Source organism: Phytophthora infestans, genomic scaffold, assembly GCF_000142945.1.
Source record: "Phytophthora infestans T30-4 supercont1.1 genomic scaffold, whole genome shotgun sequence".
In the NCBI taxonomy this organism is placed as follows: Eukaryota; Oomycota; class Peronosporomycetes; order Peronosporales; family Peronosporaceae; genus Phytophthora; species Phytophthora infestans.
The window spans coordinates 6151498-6165764 of NW_003303758.1; the positions used below are offsets into that span (position 1 = coordinate 6151498).

The window sequence follows — 14267 nt, forward strand, 5'->3', positions numbered from 1 at the left end:
CTCGCTTTGCCTCACGCAAGTAACGAGCCAAACTGAAAGTGATCGCTTTGGCGGCTGAGGGGGGGGGGGCTGTGTTGTACATGTAACCCAGTCAAGTCCGATTGGCGAGAAAGGCCAGTGGCAATGCTGCTCGCTTGATGCTACTCTCCCTCCATCAGCTCTCTGTAGTCCATCCCCTTGAGGCAAAGACGCGTCAATTTGACGGTCAAACGGAGCCGCTTAGCATACGCACCCTCATCTTGCACCCTGCTGTTTGCTGTTATTCTCCTTTCAATCCGTTTGCTTGATTCCGCTCATTCTTCAATTCGCCGTGGAGGCCGTAGTGGGGACTCTCAACCAACTCAGCACAGCTCCTGTCGAAGAGCCCTACGTTGTCCACAATGAATATCAAGCCTACCTTCATGCAGAACGTCCTGCGCACAAAGCCGCTCGCGGTCATTAAAGCCGAGGAGGCCGCCGAGGAACTACCTCGCCAACTGTCCCTCTTCGATCTGGTGTGCATTGGCATTGGTGGAACAGTCGGTAGCGGTGTCTTCTCCACAACGGGCGAGATCATCAGTGGCACAGCCGGACCTGCTGCTTTCGTCAGCTGGATCATTGCGGGTGTGGTATGCTGCATCAACGCTCTGGCCTACATGGAGCTGGTTACTCGCGTGCCTTCTTCGGGTAGTACGTACGCCTACTCGTTCTACGCTCTGGGAGAGCTACCGGCCGTAATCGCGGCGTGGTTGCTAACGCTCGAGTACGGTATCTCCGGCGCTGGTGTGGCCCGTAGTTGGGCGTCCAAGGTTCAAGAGTGGCTCGTGGATGAGCACCCGGAACACACCTACCAGTGGTTAAACGAAGACTACACAAACTTACTTGGTGCTGTGCTGATGGCACTCTGTGTAGGTGTATTGCTGATGGGCGTTCGCTTCGGCAAATACTTTGTGAACACCTTCAGTACCATCAAGGTGCTTGTGGTGCTGTTCATCATCATTGCCGGTTTCTCCGTCATGGATTCGGACAACCTCTCGCCTTTCGTTCCGCCTCGCCAAGACCTGGACGGCACAAAGGCGTTCGGTACGCAGGGAATCATCACCGGTGCCTCGTCGGCCTTCTTCGGCTACATTGGATTCGATGAGGTTTGTTGTCTGGCCGCAGAGGCCAAGAACCCCAAGAAGGTCATGCCTCTGGCTGTGATTTGCGTGGTACTCGGCACGATGTTCCTGTCCTGCTTCGCATCGTTGGCTCTCTCGGGTATGATCCCGTACCTAGAGGCTCAAAGCTTTGGTGCTGGTTTCGAGTACCAAGGCCAACACTGGGCCTCTCAGATTGTTCGAGCTGGCGAGACCTGCACGATGCCCGTCGTGGTGCTGGTCAGCTTCCTAGCCCAGCCGCGTCTGAACTACGCCCTGGCATGCGACGGTCTGATGCCCCGCATTTTCGCCAAGGTCGACGATAGGGGCAACCTGTTCGCCAACACTCTCCTCTGTGGTACCTTTTTCACGGTTGTGGCTTTTGTGGTGCCATTCGACACGCTTTGGGATATCGTCAGTTTTGGCATCCTGTTGTCGTTCAATATGTCCATGTCCTCCCTGCTAATGGTCCGAATGAGGAAGGAGTCCCCGTCGCTAGCACCCAAGCTCATCGGTCTCTTGGTGGCGTTCGCGTGGCTCGCTGCGTTCTTCTACCAGATCGGATACTCGAACGAAAGCCACACGTGGTGTCTAGTCTTGGGCATTGTCTTCCTCGTGCTCACCGTCATAGTGTGCTTCGTCATGTACTTCAAGTGCCCACAGGAGCCCCAGAGCGGCGATAATTTTACGGCCCCGTTCGTACCATTCCTCCCTACCGTCGCCGTGCTGGCAAATTTCTACTTAGCTGCCCAGATCAGCTACAAGGGCATCTACACGAGCTGCGCGTGGCTGGCGGCAAGCGTCGTCTTCTACTTCTGCTATGGCTACAAGCACTCGGCTGGTCGTACCGGCTGGAGCGCGCTGATGAGTCTTCCACGTGATTCAACCATGCGTTCTCCCATGATCTCGGACAAGAAGCTACAAGAGTAGAAGACAGTGTAATCGTTATCATATTTTTCTCAAATTTTGTGATCTTCGCTTGTCTTTTTTAAAGGTGGGTGCGTGGAAACAATCAGAAAAGAAAACAGTCATCGTAAATTACCTCTTAAATGAATACTGTAAGAGTTTTAAACTTACCTTGAAAAAGGTTAAGAACCACTTTTTTACATGTGAAAAGTGTTTTGTTTTTAAGTGAGTTTAAAACCTGTCAGGTAAGAATGTTGCCAAGAAATCCTTCAGCGCCAGAAGAAATTGCGCCCTGCCCTTGATTCAATGATTGACCCGAGTCTCTTGTAAAAAAAATACGACAAAACAGTAATCGCTTCACCACCAATGCGCGTGCGTGACACGCTCGCCATGAAAGGGCCAGCCTCTGCTTTATCTTCCCCAGCACCACCCGCTTCATGAAAACTTAAAGAGCCTTCCGCGACGCGTCTCACAGTCAAGTCATTCTAAGTTTACCGTCGAAGCCGCCGTGGGGACACTCACCGGTCTCAATCAAGTCGCATCCAAGCGAAGCCCAGCCACCCAGCCCAGTAAAAAAAATGGAGCGCGAGTGGAGAATGTGCTTCGTCTCAAGCCTCTGAGTGTCATCCACGCCGAGGAGACGGCCAAGCAGCTTCCACGTCACTTGTCCCTGTTTGACCTTCTTTGCATTGGCATTGGAAGTACAGTGGGCAGCGGTATTTTCTCCACGGCCGGCGAGATCATCAGCAGCACAGCTGGTTTCATTAGTTGGATCGTCGCCGGTGTTGTGTGTTGTATCAACGCCCTCGCCTTCATGGAGCTGGTGACTCGCATCCCGTCGTCAGGAAGTACCTACGCCTACTCGTTCCACGCTCTCGGTAAGCTGCCGGCGGTGATTGCTGCGTGGCTGCTGACACTCGAGTACGGCATTTCCGGTTCGGGTGTGGCTCGCAAAGGTGCAGGAATGGCTGGTGGAGGAGCACCCAGCAAGTGGTTCGTTAACACCATCACCCAGGGATGCCGAATATTGCATTTTTATCTATTGCTAATCAAAGCAGAAAATAAATAATTGGGTAAGAGAACTGGCAAGACCGAAATAGATTATTGAGCTTCCTTCAGAAAATAGATTATTGGTGCAGCAATATTGGTACACAGCGAGGGCACAAGTACTAAAGAAAGTATGGCTGTTTGAACACCGCCCAATAGATTATTGGTGCTGCAACGAAGCGAAAATAAATAATTGGAATTCCTCTTTAGAAAGCCTCCAATAAATAATTGGTGCTTTCGTTTTGCAATAGTTGCAGCACCAATTTATTTTTCGGCATCCCTGCCATCACCACCATCAAGGTGGCCGTCGTGCTCTTCATCATCATCGCCGGCTTCTACTTGACGGACTCGAGCAACCTTTCGCCCTTCGTCCCGCCACGCCACGACGTCGATGGCACGATGGCGTTCGGCACTCATGGAATTATCACTGGTGCGTCGTCGGCCTTCTTCGGATACGCTGGCTTCGACGAGGTGTGTTGTCTCGCTGCTGAGGCTCGAAACCCCAAGAAGATCATGCCGCTTGCTGTGATTGGCGTGGTGACTGGCACCATGTTCCTATCGGCCTTTGCGTCGCTGGCACTCTCGGGTATGATCCCGTATCCGGAAGCCGCTAGCTTTGGCTCTGGGTTTCAATACCAGGATCAGCACTGGGCCGCCCAGATTGTGCGTGCTGGCGAAACGTGCACCATGCCCGTCGTGGTGCTCGTGTGCTTCCTTGCTCAGCCACGTCTGAATTACGCCTTATCGTGTGACGGTCTGATGCCGCGGATTTTCTCCAAGGTGGATGAGAAGGGCAACCTGTTCGAGAACACGCTCATCTCTGGCGCTTTCTTCACTGCGATGGCCTTCGTGGTGCCGTTCGACACGCTGTGGGACATCGTGAGCTTCGGAATGCTGCTCTCCTTCAACATGTCCATGGCGTCGCTTCTTATGGTGCGAATGCGCGAGAGCTCACCCAGACTGGCGCCCAGACTCATCACCGTCATGGTGGCGTCTGCTTGCTTGGCGGCCTTCTTGTACCAGATTGGCTACTCGAACGAGGGTCACGTGTGGTGTCTCGTCTTGAGTATTCTCTTCCTCGTAGTCGCGATCCTCTCGTGCTTCGCAATGTACTTCAAATGTCCGCAGGTGGCGCAGAACGGTGACAACTTCACGGCCCCATTTGTGCCGTTCCTCCCCGCTGGCAAACTTTTACCTGGCAGCTCAGCTCAGCTACACAGGCATCTACACAAGCTTCGCGTGGCTGGCAGCTAGCGTGGTCTTCTACTTCTGCTACGGCTACAAGCACTCGGCTGGTCGATCTGGATGGAGCGCGCTCATGAGTTTGCCGCGCGAATCTTCACTGCGTTCGCCCATGATTTCTCCCAATAAGAAGCAGCTCCAGGAGTAGATCGTTTCTTTAAAAAAAAGCTTACTACAGTACACAAAAGTACCCGCACCAGAAGCATACGCTACCACCTGCCGTTGTCCATGCGGTGTCAACAACTGCGAGTTTCGTATCCTCTGCCGAGAAAGACGGCAGTTGTCTTCACCTGACAGAAGGGTAAACAAAGCTCCAGAGACAGCATCGATGAACCCCGCGCGAGCACTTGGACCTCAGCCGCCACCGCGTCAGCGCTTTATGGAGTTTATGCAGACCGTATCGACTTGTGATGCGCTGTGCGAACGAGAGAACGCTGCGTTGCGAGCGCAAGTGCACGACCTCATTGAGCTGCTGGCGGCGTTTGATCTTTGCGAGATTGTGGACGCTCATCTGAGTGCCGTACGCGAGCGTGCATTCAGCCGCGACATCGCACCAGACGCAGCGCTGCTCCAAGTGTATCGCATGGAGCGTCAGCTACAGCAGACAACGATCCTGAATAAACTGGATGGTGAGTTCAACGAGCGTGAACACGTGAGTGGGCTTTCTGAGCAAGTTGAGAGCAGTTTGAGCTCTGAGAAACGTGATGGCGGATCTCTTCAACTGCGCGTTGGGATCCTGGAGCGAGAGGTGGCAAACTTGCACCTCCGTCAAGATCTTCTCTTAAAAACGAACCCAAGACTCAAAACCCCTGCAGCTGTGGACGGCCACGGCGACGACAAAATGAAGATCTTAACTCAGCAGCAGCAGCGGATCACTGAACTTGAGAAGGCGCTAGCAACGATGTCGGCCAAGAACGCAGAGCTGAAGCAGCAGGACTGTCGCTACCATGAAGTGGAAGAGATCCTTACAGAATTTAGCGAACGTCAATAGCTTGCGGCTGCCTCGGCGTCTTTTTCCATGAATTTCGATAAGTTACAATACCGGAAACGAGTTTGCGTAAGAGATCCGGATCAAATCACGGCGTAGTGTAAACGTACAACTCATCCAATCCTCCAAACAGATGAGACTTGCACAGACCGCTCACTGAAAACCCAAGTTTCGGAGAAGGTTGCACAGGTAGCGCGCCGCTACTTGCAGCGCTTCTTGTACCTGAAGAAATACGGTGGCTCTATTCACGAAATATTCAATCGACACTAACTTTTTGCTTTAGACTAATGAGGTATTAAAAGACAGGTTGCCATTACACCCCTGTTCGTCTACTCCCATTCGTCTACAGCTCAAAGTCTCCATTACAAAACTTCCTATCGAAATGGGCAAAGCTTTCATTCCATTTGGAATCCACAGTCTCTGAGCTTGGTTGTTTTATTAAGTGAGCACGAACGCAGTGCCGTATCGCAGCGAATTTGACTTGAGTGCATGTGCATCGACCAAAAACAGAAGTCTTGCTTTGCTGGTCGCGTGATCGGAGTTGATGTTGTCCGCTAAAAGTATTATGGATAATACAATGTAAAATTAGGTGCTCTCATAGTGTTGGCATCCACTCGATCCTGCTTTTTCTCTTGACAGGCATGTGGTGATCAAAGACGCGTCCTCTTCATCCCAAGAGCGCGCGACTGGCCCGATTCTGAACGGCAACTCGCATGCTTCAATACGGAGCAGCACGAGCGTCTCACCTTTCTGTAGTGTTTTCACCAGCCGCAATACAAACCACAAGGTAAAGACAAGTGGTATCTTGATCTTCAAAGCCGGACGAAGGTCCGTTGGCTGGTTTAGCGACTGGTGCAGCCGAGACTCCAGCAATCGAGTCATTCCTCGATTCGCAGCGTAGGTGCCGTGTTGACTCTTCACCACCACAAAGCAAGACACGCAGGAGCCTTTCCAGAGCCTGTTCACCATGGAGCACAAGCCGACGTTCATGGAGAACATCCTGCGTACCAAACCGCTACACGTGATCAAAGCCGAGGAGGCAGCCGAGGAATTGCCTCGCCAAATGAGCCTGTTCGATCTCCTGTGCATCGGTATTTCCGCCAGTGTGGGCAGCGGTATCTTCTCAACGACTGGCGAGATCATCAGTAGCACTGCGGGTCCTGCTGCTTTTGTGAGCTGGATCGTCGCTGGCATCGTGTGCAGTATCAACGCTCTGGCTTACATGGAGATGGTGACTCAAGTGCCGTCGTCGGGAAGTACGTACGCTTACTCGTTCTACGCCCTTGGCGAGCTACCGGCTGTAGTCGCGGCTTGGCTGGTCTCACTTGAGTACGGAGTCTCGGGAGCTGGTGTGGCTCGTAGTTGGGCCACCAAGGTACAGGAATGGCTGGAAGAGGAGCACCCGACACACTCTTACCAATGGATGAACGAGGACTACACGAACTTGCTGGGCGCCGTGTTGATGGCGCTGTGCGTCATGGTACTTTTAATGGGCATTCGCTTCAGCAAGTGGTTCATCAACGTCTTCACAACGATCAAAGTTCTTGTCGTCCTCTTCATCATCGTCGCTGGATTCGCCTATACTGACGCCGACAACCTGTCGCCATTCGTGCCCGAACGTCAAAGTGTCGACGGCGCCATGGCTTTCGGTGCTCAGGGAATCATCACTGGCGCTTCATCGGCTTTCTTCGGATACGTAGGTTTCGACGAAGTGTGCTGCCTTGCAGCGGAGGCCAAGAACCCAAAGAAGACGATGCCGCTAGCTGTCATCGGTACCGTCTTCGGGATTATGTTCCTGTCGTCGTTCGCTTCGCTTGCCTTGTCCGGTCTAGTCCCGTATGAGAAAGCTACGAGTTTTGGCGCAGGTTTCGACTACGCAGGCCAGAACTGGGCGGCTCAGATCGTCCGCGCCGGTGAGACGTGCACTATGCCTCTGGTGGTGCTGGTGAGCTTCCTAGTCCAACCGCGTTTGAACTACGCTCTGTCCTGCGACGGCCTGATGCCTCAAATCTTCGCTAAGGTGGACGAAAACGGCAACCTGTTCCAGAACACACTCATCACCGGCGTCGTGTTCACTATTGTCGCCTTCCTCGTGCCCTTCAACACTCTTTGGGACGTCGTGAGCTTTGGAATTCTTCTGTCTTTCAACATGACCAACTCGTCGTTACTCATGAGCCGTATGCGTCGACAATCGCCTTTTCTGGCGCCCAAGCTCATTGGTCTGATGGTGGGTTCAGCATGGCTAGCAGCTTTCTTCTATCAGATCGGCTACTCGAACGAAGGTCACGTGTGGTGTCTCGTCTTGGGAATCATCTTCCTCGTCGTCACGATCATCGCGTGCTTCGCCATGTACTTCAAACGTCCCCAGGATCACCCAGGCGCCGACAGCTTCGCCTCTCCATTCGTGCCTTTCATCCCCACCATTTCGGTACTGGCCAACTTCTATCTGGCTGCCCAGATCAATTACACGGGCATTTACGCCAGTGTCGCGTGGTTGGCAGCTAGTGTGGTCTTCTACTTCAGCTACGGCTACAAACGCTCGGCGGGCCGCAGTGGCTGGAGCTCGCTGCTGAACTTACCACGCGACTCCACGCTGCGCTCGCCCATGCTCTCGACTGCTGCCGACAAGAAGCAGCTCCAGGAGTAGAAGTTGAAATCTGTAAATCGTGCACAAATAACACCCGTACTGAAATCTGTGACGAGTATTAATCGGTATCAGTAGTGGTCGCAAGCAGCGCCATTTGTGCCTGTGTGGCCTCTGCGGCGGAACGGAGCTCAGCGTAGAGATCCATATTCGCCTCATGAGTGGGTTTGAGTAGCTCAAGCACACGCTCCACAAGTGTCTGCGTGACAGCAGCGGGGACATCCGGTGACGCCGCGACGTGACGGTGGAGAACGCTCATCAACGTGACACAGTTGGCCACGAGTGGCATCGTCTCCGGCAGCACACGTCCAAGCTGTGTGTCGCTCCCCAGCTCCTTGTCATCTTTGACCACTTGCAGCGCCGACTCAGCAACCACAGATGCCGCTTTTTGCTTACTCGCAGCCAAGAAATCGATGGCCCAACGCATTTGATCTTCTGCCAACGTCTCCGTCGGTAAAGTGCTGCAATCACTGCCCATCGCCAGCGCATCGGCAGAATAACCAGGAGTCGTAGCGGCGTTTACTGTCTCAGAATTGTTGTTCGCTGAAAACGACTGGAGACTCAGCAGGGCAGCCTTCAAGTGTGTATTGGTGGCCTCCAGGTTCGCAGCAAGCCACGCATGCTGCTTCTGCATCTGAGCTTTCTCGACTGGGTTGCTCCACACAAGGTTCTTCACGGCTGCAGATGAGAAAGCCGTCGGAGTTGTCCACAGACTGGACTTCATAGCGTTCTTCTCATGCAGCCGCATTTGCTGCTCAGTGACTCGCTCGTTCAAGCTCGAAAGCGCGGAAATGATCTTCTCCTTGCGTTGCAGTAAACTCTTCACAGCGAGCACAACTCGGATCTTCTCTTCCTGGTACCGATCGCCAATCGGGTGGACAGTCTTCTGTGTAAAAATTGCTGACATGCCCCCACGAGCTCCACTTTCACGTCGAAGTAGCGTGGTTGCTGCTAGCTTAGACTCTGTATTGCTGTCTTCACTTGTCCTTGACCACGGCGGAAGGTCCAATACCATCACATTCTCCAAGTTGCAAGGCACAGCCTCAATCCGAGAAATGTTGTCGCAGAAAAACACCTGACAGGTTTCTTCAGTCGCGCGAAATGCACCAACTGTTGCCAGTCGAAAACATCGCTCCGTCTCCCTCCAGACTATCATATAAAGCATAATAACAGCGGTATAAGTTGTTGTCTACAGCCGGACGATCCAGAAAACAAAAGATACCTATCACTGGAGCCCCACGGCGAAGTGGAGCTGTGCATCGATACGGCCACGTCCGGCCAGTTGGCTAGTACCACACACAAGTGGCCACAAGTCAGTCCTAGTACCAGCTTGAAGCTTTTTCTCTCTTCTCTACGCTTACCAAATGTGCAGGATCAAGTCGGCGTTTCACCGCACGATACGACTCGAGTTTCTCCTTCTCTTGGGAAAAGAACAACGGGCTGAGGCGTCGTGGACGACCCATAGACGCCCGTACAGACGACCAGATCGGCCGTGCTGCTGCCGTAATCTACCCACCACAACACTTTCCATCAGTGGTCAAAGCCTCCCTCCACTCTACCATCGAGCCTACCTTCCCGAGTCCCATGCCACCGAGACATTCAATGAACTCGTTGTGCCTGAAGAAGTCCACGTCCATATACGAGTAGAACCAGTGGAACCAGGGCAGATCGAACCTCGCTCCGTGAATCCTCCCCAGTCCAGTATCATCTCTCTCGTCCTGTCGAGGCAGCCAAGCTCGAGCTTTCATGGGGCGCGTACCCTTCCTCCCTCCTCTCTTCTTCGATATTCTCTCCTCTCGCTCAGCATGGTCGTCCTTTTCTTTCTGAATATGAAGTGTAGCCAGTTGGTCCGTGGCTAGAAGCTTCTCCAGTCTTCGTTTCTTTCTGCTCCGAGCCGCAGGTTCCTGACCGTCTCCGATCTCCTGCTTGACGTCCATGATGACGTCTCCGTCCACATCAAGACTCAAAGAGGCTGATGCATTGGTCTTACGCTGCTCCATCTCGTCCTGCATCTCGTAGCGGTCCATCATGATGGCACAGAAGCCCTCGGCTGATGCTTCAGGTAGCGACAAGTACCCGCGATGCATCTCAAATAACGCGCGCACCATAGCCTCAGAGCGCAGCGGCAGGCACTCCACGAGCTTGTCCCATTGCTGCCCGTGCGCCTTGAGTAGGATGTAGAACGTTCGTAGCTCCTTGGGAGACCAGCGCGGACCCAGCACTCGCTTCGACTGCAGCATGGTTGGATGCCGAATTAATTATTGCGAATGCAAATTTGTGTAATTAAGTATTGCGATATTTACGGATTTAAAATTCTGATGTTTAAGTTGCTGTGATGTTTCATGTGCCCTCGATGTTGGCGACGGCGCTCTCGCAGAGCAGCAAGAGACCTGGCTGTGTAGCCACTTCAGGATTGTTATAGATGAGTTTGACTTGGCGAGATGCACCGAGACGCGTGAGAGGCACGCGATTCGACTCTGTAGATGGACAAACAAATGAGATTTGTTGTAAATTGGAAATTGAATTTGGGCTGCATACCGACTACGGCGATAAGTTCCAGCAATTTGACGGCCTGTTCGACGCCTGCCCAGAAGTTTTTGTGATTGACTTCGCTAGTGTGTGCGCTTTGAGCGACTCCAACGCTCCGTAGAATGTCCAGCGCCAATTGGTGCGCACTCGACTGCACAAGCTGCTTCGCTCGAGTCTTGTCGACTTCTACAGCATGCAGATTTTTTTAAGACCGCCTTCTCTACATGTAGTTTATCACCAGGATAAAGTGTACCTGTCAGGTCTCCAGTGACAGTCACGATGCGACAGAGTAACATGCACGTGATATACTGCAAGGCCCTCGGATCGACACTGTCAGCGTGTCGAGGCTCTTGATTGCGGCGGATCATTGTACTCACGACAACCGCAGGCCCCCCACAACCGCAAAAGGCCTCCTTTGCAGCATCTGCAGAGTTCAGGATGCAATTTCAGCAATTATGTGAGGAAACGCTCGCGAGCGTGCATACCGTTTTCGCGAATACAAATTTCCAAGAACTTAGCGATGTGCCATTGCGCAGTGAAGCTCGCGGCGCCGCGATAGTCTTGCATGAGTGCACTATTGTCAAGTAGCTCAACCACTTGTTGCAGCATCCCAATGTCCACAACATCATCGGACAGACCAGCTTCAGTTCACAAAATGAGGCACAGACGGTCATTAACTTCGTTGGGTCCAGCCTGCCAAGCTGACCAGAATGCATCTTACCCTCCATAGTCATCAGCTGGAAAAGAGTCTGGTAGACACAGTTGACAATACGCAGCGACTCTGCGAACATGCTCAATAGCGTAAAGAATCTGGGCAAGATGCGAAAAGTGTGGATCGCCGACACCCCATTGACGTCTGCGCTGGCAAGTGACAAGAATCTACAAATCAGAACTTGTACTTCGGTTGAAGCTTTGCCAATCAAGATCATACAGTTCTCATAGACGAGCGCTGAAATGGCTGTGCAGCCTGCTGCTGCCTCCTGTTCAGTGACATCAGCACTGCCCAATCGCTCACAAATGACCGCAAATAGCCCCACGTCTGTGATCGCTGCCTGGTTATCGGCTGAGTAACAATGATTAAATTCAACTTTAGTTCGAGTGGGGTCGAAGCGAGATTATCTACTCCAGACGTCATACCATGGGGAGCGGCTACCGTGTCAAAGCACAGGAGCGATACTAAAGTACAGACTTCAACATACAGCCTCCCCACTTGAGGGTGCGCCGTAAGACCATTGACCATGAGACCGAGAGCGCCAGCCTCCGTGATTTTAGACTGGATATCGAGTTCCGTGGGTCCTGTCGCATTGAAAGCAACAAGGCAGGTCAGCACGTAACAAGGCCCAATCACCTGTGTAGTTGCGCTCCGTACTCCTGTGCGAGATAAGGCGCTGGAGAAAACGGCAGCAATCCGACACCACCGCGCCTTCTTCCTCTTGCACATGAAGCGTCACAATTTCCACGAGTGCTGGGAGGAGGCGTCCCTCTTCCACCATAACGTGCCGCGCGGCATCCCGATGAAGAGCCAATCGCCTGAACTCGGCGCATGCTCGACGGACAGCATACAGGTCCGACCTATTAGTTCCTTCTTCGAGAAGGGCCAACACGCTGCGGTAGTCTTCACGGTAGAACTGCATGCGCTAGTTGCGACGCTGTCGCCGGCGCAAGAGATCCCTGCGAATGTTCAGGGACCAACGTTTCCGCTGTTTCGTCACCAGGCGACGGGCTCACCGGCGACGGACTACGAAGCGACGGGCTCACCGGCGACGGACTACGAAGCGACGGGCTCCCTTGCCAGCCCTGTAAAAGGCGCCGTCGCAATACCTGTCCTCGCCCCCGATTCCACTCGACACTTTCGCCTTTCGGCTGAGGGCTCCGCTGCGGGCTAAGAAATGCGGAAGCTGCTGCACTTCACACGCCTTCAACGAGCCGTTGATCGCAGAAGCTCTCGACTTTCTCCCGACAATTCATGCGAAAACTGGCCTTATATATGTGCGAGCGATCTTTCCAGAGGGTGATTTACGAGTGCCTCTTCCAAGCGCCAGAAACGGTTGAAAACGGCTGAAAACGGCCTTGAGCAACGGCCAGAATATAGTTTCACCCAGAGAAAAGATCCGCCTCTTGCCCAGATCCGCATTCGCCCAACAACGCAACAAGACATGGGCAAGCCGAGCAAGATGGACGGCCGTGTCAACGGCACGGGCTCCACGTACGAGCGCCGCGCCTGGACGCGCAAGGAAGACGATGCTATCATCCGACTCGTAGAGGAGTACGGCACTAAGCGCTGGTCGGTCATATCGGACCACTTAAATGGGGAGAATCACGGTACGGAGCGGACAGGCAAGCAGTGTCGCACGCGATGGCTCAACCACCTGGACCCCACCATTAAGAAGGACCCTTGGACTGCCGAGGAGGAACAGATCATCGAGGACGCACAGACGCGTCTCGGCAACAAGTGGGCGGAGATCTCCAAGCTGCTGCCTGGCAGGTAAGACACAAATAAAGAAATTAGCATCCTAAAGCCTAGATTTTTAGAATTTAGACATTGAAGTTCTAATCTGGTGCATCCTTGACTCCAGGACGGATAATGCCATCAAGAACCACTGGTACTCGTCCATGAGACGGACGATGCGTCGCATGGCGAAGCAGCAGAACAAAACACTGGGCCAAGTGGCACGAAGCGGAGTAGGAAGCAACAAGGCCGCCAAGTTTGGTGTGAATGCGTCGCCCGGCTCAATGGTGGAGCTGGCGCGAGACGCCATGAACGCTGGTCGTCAGGGTATGTCGTCCACACAGGCCTTAGTGTATAAGGACTGCTACAACGCCCTGATCAAACAGGCAGAAGACGGAAAGGGACGTCAAGGGCAACGAAATGTTAATAAGAAACTCAACTCGAAGCGGAAACGCAAAGATCTGCGCATCTGCACGGGCAGTGAAAACAGCGGCATGTTCTTGCCAGATACGCCTCGACGTGTTCTACACACGCAGCTATTGCTGCAGCTCTTGAACAACGGAGAGGAGGATTTCGGTACATTCATCACGGTCGCCAGCACAACCAACAAGAACAAGAAGCGGACTGCTCAGGGCAAGAGGAACGGAGTCAATGGAGCTGGCGTCGGTGAGTTTGGCGGTGACCATGCATTTACCGAGATGGACGGATCCTTCCACGCCTTCGAGCACCTTGACATTGACTTTAACGAGGTACGCAGTCGGTCCTAAAGAGGGTGTTTTTCTGTGTGACTTGTGCTGATTTGTGTGGCGTTATCACAGCAGCAAGTGGCTGAGTTCTTCAACATGCCGACACCTCAAGGACTGCAGCCTCCGCACAGTTTGCGTCGCTCTCCGCGATTCATGTCACCAGCAGGCTTCATGAAGGCCGACGGCACGAAATTCTCGTTCGACGACCTCGATTTCCCTGCCGAACTGGACCCGAATACCCTTGAATTCGTGAGTGGCCCCCGAAGAGATGACTGCGTGCTGCACTTACTGACATTTGTACGTATTTCAGGAGATTTCAAGTGAAAACGGCGGCGTTCTTCGACGCTCGCCTCGACTTCGCACGGATGTATTGGTAGCGTTCCCTCACGCAAATGCCTCAACTTTCGGGATTGGCCGTCAGCCGTTGCCTCACAAACGCTTGGCCCCACCAACGATCGACGTCGCGCTTCAGCAGGAGACGTTCGACTTCGATCACTCCATCACGCCGACGCTTAAGAGCCCTCAGCTGCGGCAATGGCTCGATGGATCACCAAAGAACTTTGTTGCGTCCGTCTAAACATTGTCGAGTCAGCAAATT

The 14267-nt window shown here is 53.2% G+C and overlaps 7 protein-coding genes across 7 annotated transcripts; 5 read left to right on the forward strand and 2 right to left on the reverse strand.

Moving 5' to 3' along the window:
* Window positions 1-380: 380 nt before the first annotated feature.
* Window positions 381-2048, forward strand: PITG_01050 (Amino Acid-Polyamine-Organocation (APC) Family; the record flags this gene model as incomplete). The annotated part of the gene is made up of 1 exon (XM_002909527.1): window positions 381-2048. The coding sequence occupies one exon, from the start codon at window positions 381-383 to the stop codon at window positions 2046-2048; it is 1668 nt and encodes a 555-aa protein (XP_002909573.1).
* A 342-nt stretch (window positions 2049-2390) lies between these two features.
* PITG_01051 (Amino Acid-Polyamine-Organocation (APC) Family) lies at window positions 2391-4325 on the forward strand (the record flags this gene model as incomplete). The annotated part of the gene is made up of 3 exons (XM_002909528.1): window positions 2391-2396; window positions 2500-3017; window positions 3323-4325. The coding sequence occupies 3 exons, from the start codon at window positions 2391-2393 to the stop codon at window positions 4323-4325; spliced, it is 1527 nt and encodes a 508-aa protein (XP_002909574.1).
* Window positions 4326-4641: 316 nt separating this feature from the next.
* Window positions 4642-5304, forward strand: PITG_01052 (uncharacterized protein; the record flags this gene model as incomplete). Its single annotated transcript, XM_002909529.1, has 1 exon — window positions 4642-5304. One exon carries the CDS (start codon window positions 4642-4644, stop codon window positions 5302-5304), a length of 663 nt encoding a protein of 220 aa, XP_002909575.1.
* Window positions 5305-6268: 964 nt separating this feature from the next.
* PITG_01053 (Amino Acid-Polyamine-Organocation (APC) Family) lies at window positions 6269-7948 on the forward strand (the record flags this gene model as incomplete). The annotated part of the gene is made up of 1 exon (XM_002909530.1): window positions 6269-7948. One exon carries the CDS (start codon window positions 6269-6271, stop codon window positions 7946-7948), a length of 1680 nt encoding a protein of 559 aa, XP_002909576.1.
* Window positions 7949-8006: 58 nt separating this feature from the next.
* On the reverse strand, window positions 8007-10185 carry PITG_01054 (uncharacterized protein; the record flags this gene model as incomplete). The annotated part of the gene is made up of 6 exons (XM_002909531.1): window positions 8007-8415; window positions 8500-8794; window positions 8876-9094; window positions 9168-9231; window positions 9307-9453; window positions 9517-10185. The coding sequence occupies 6 exons, from the start codon at window positions 10183-10185 to the stop codon at window positions 8007-8009; spliced, it is 1803 nt and encodes a 600-aa protein (XP_002909577.1).
* Window positions 10186-10285: 100 nt separating this feature from the next.
* Window positions 10286-12108, reverse strand: PITG_01055 (uncharacterized protein; the record flags this gene model as incomplete). Its single annotated transcript, XM_002909532.1, has 8 exons — window positions 10286-10422; window positions 10484-10657; window positions 10728-10898; window positions 10960-11115; window positions 11196-11330; window positions 11406-11537; window positions 11612-11770; window positions 11844-12108. 8 exons carry the CDS (start codon window positions 12106-12108, stop codon window positions 10286-10288), a joined length of 1329 nt encoding a protein of 442 aa, XP_002909578.1.
* Window positions 12109-12588: 480 nt separating this feature from the next.
* Window positions 12589-14246, forward strand: PITG_01056 (myb-like DNA-binding protein, putative; the record flags this gene model as incomplete). Its single annotated transcript, XM_002909533.1, has 4 exons — window positions 12589-12959; window positions 13051-13672; window positions 13742-13918; window positions 13980-14246. The coding sequence occupies 4 exons, from the start codon at window positions 12631-12633 to the stop codon at window positions 14244-14246; spliced, it is 1395 nt and encodes a 464-aa protein (XP_002909579.1).
* Between the last annotated feature and the right edge of the window lie 21 nt (window positions 14247-14267).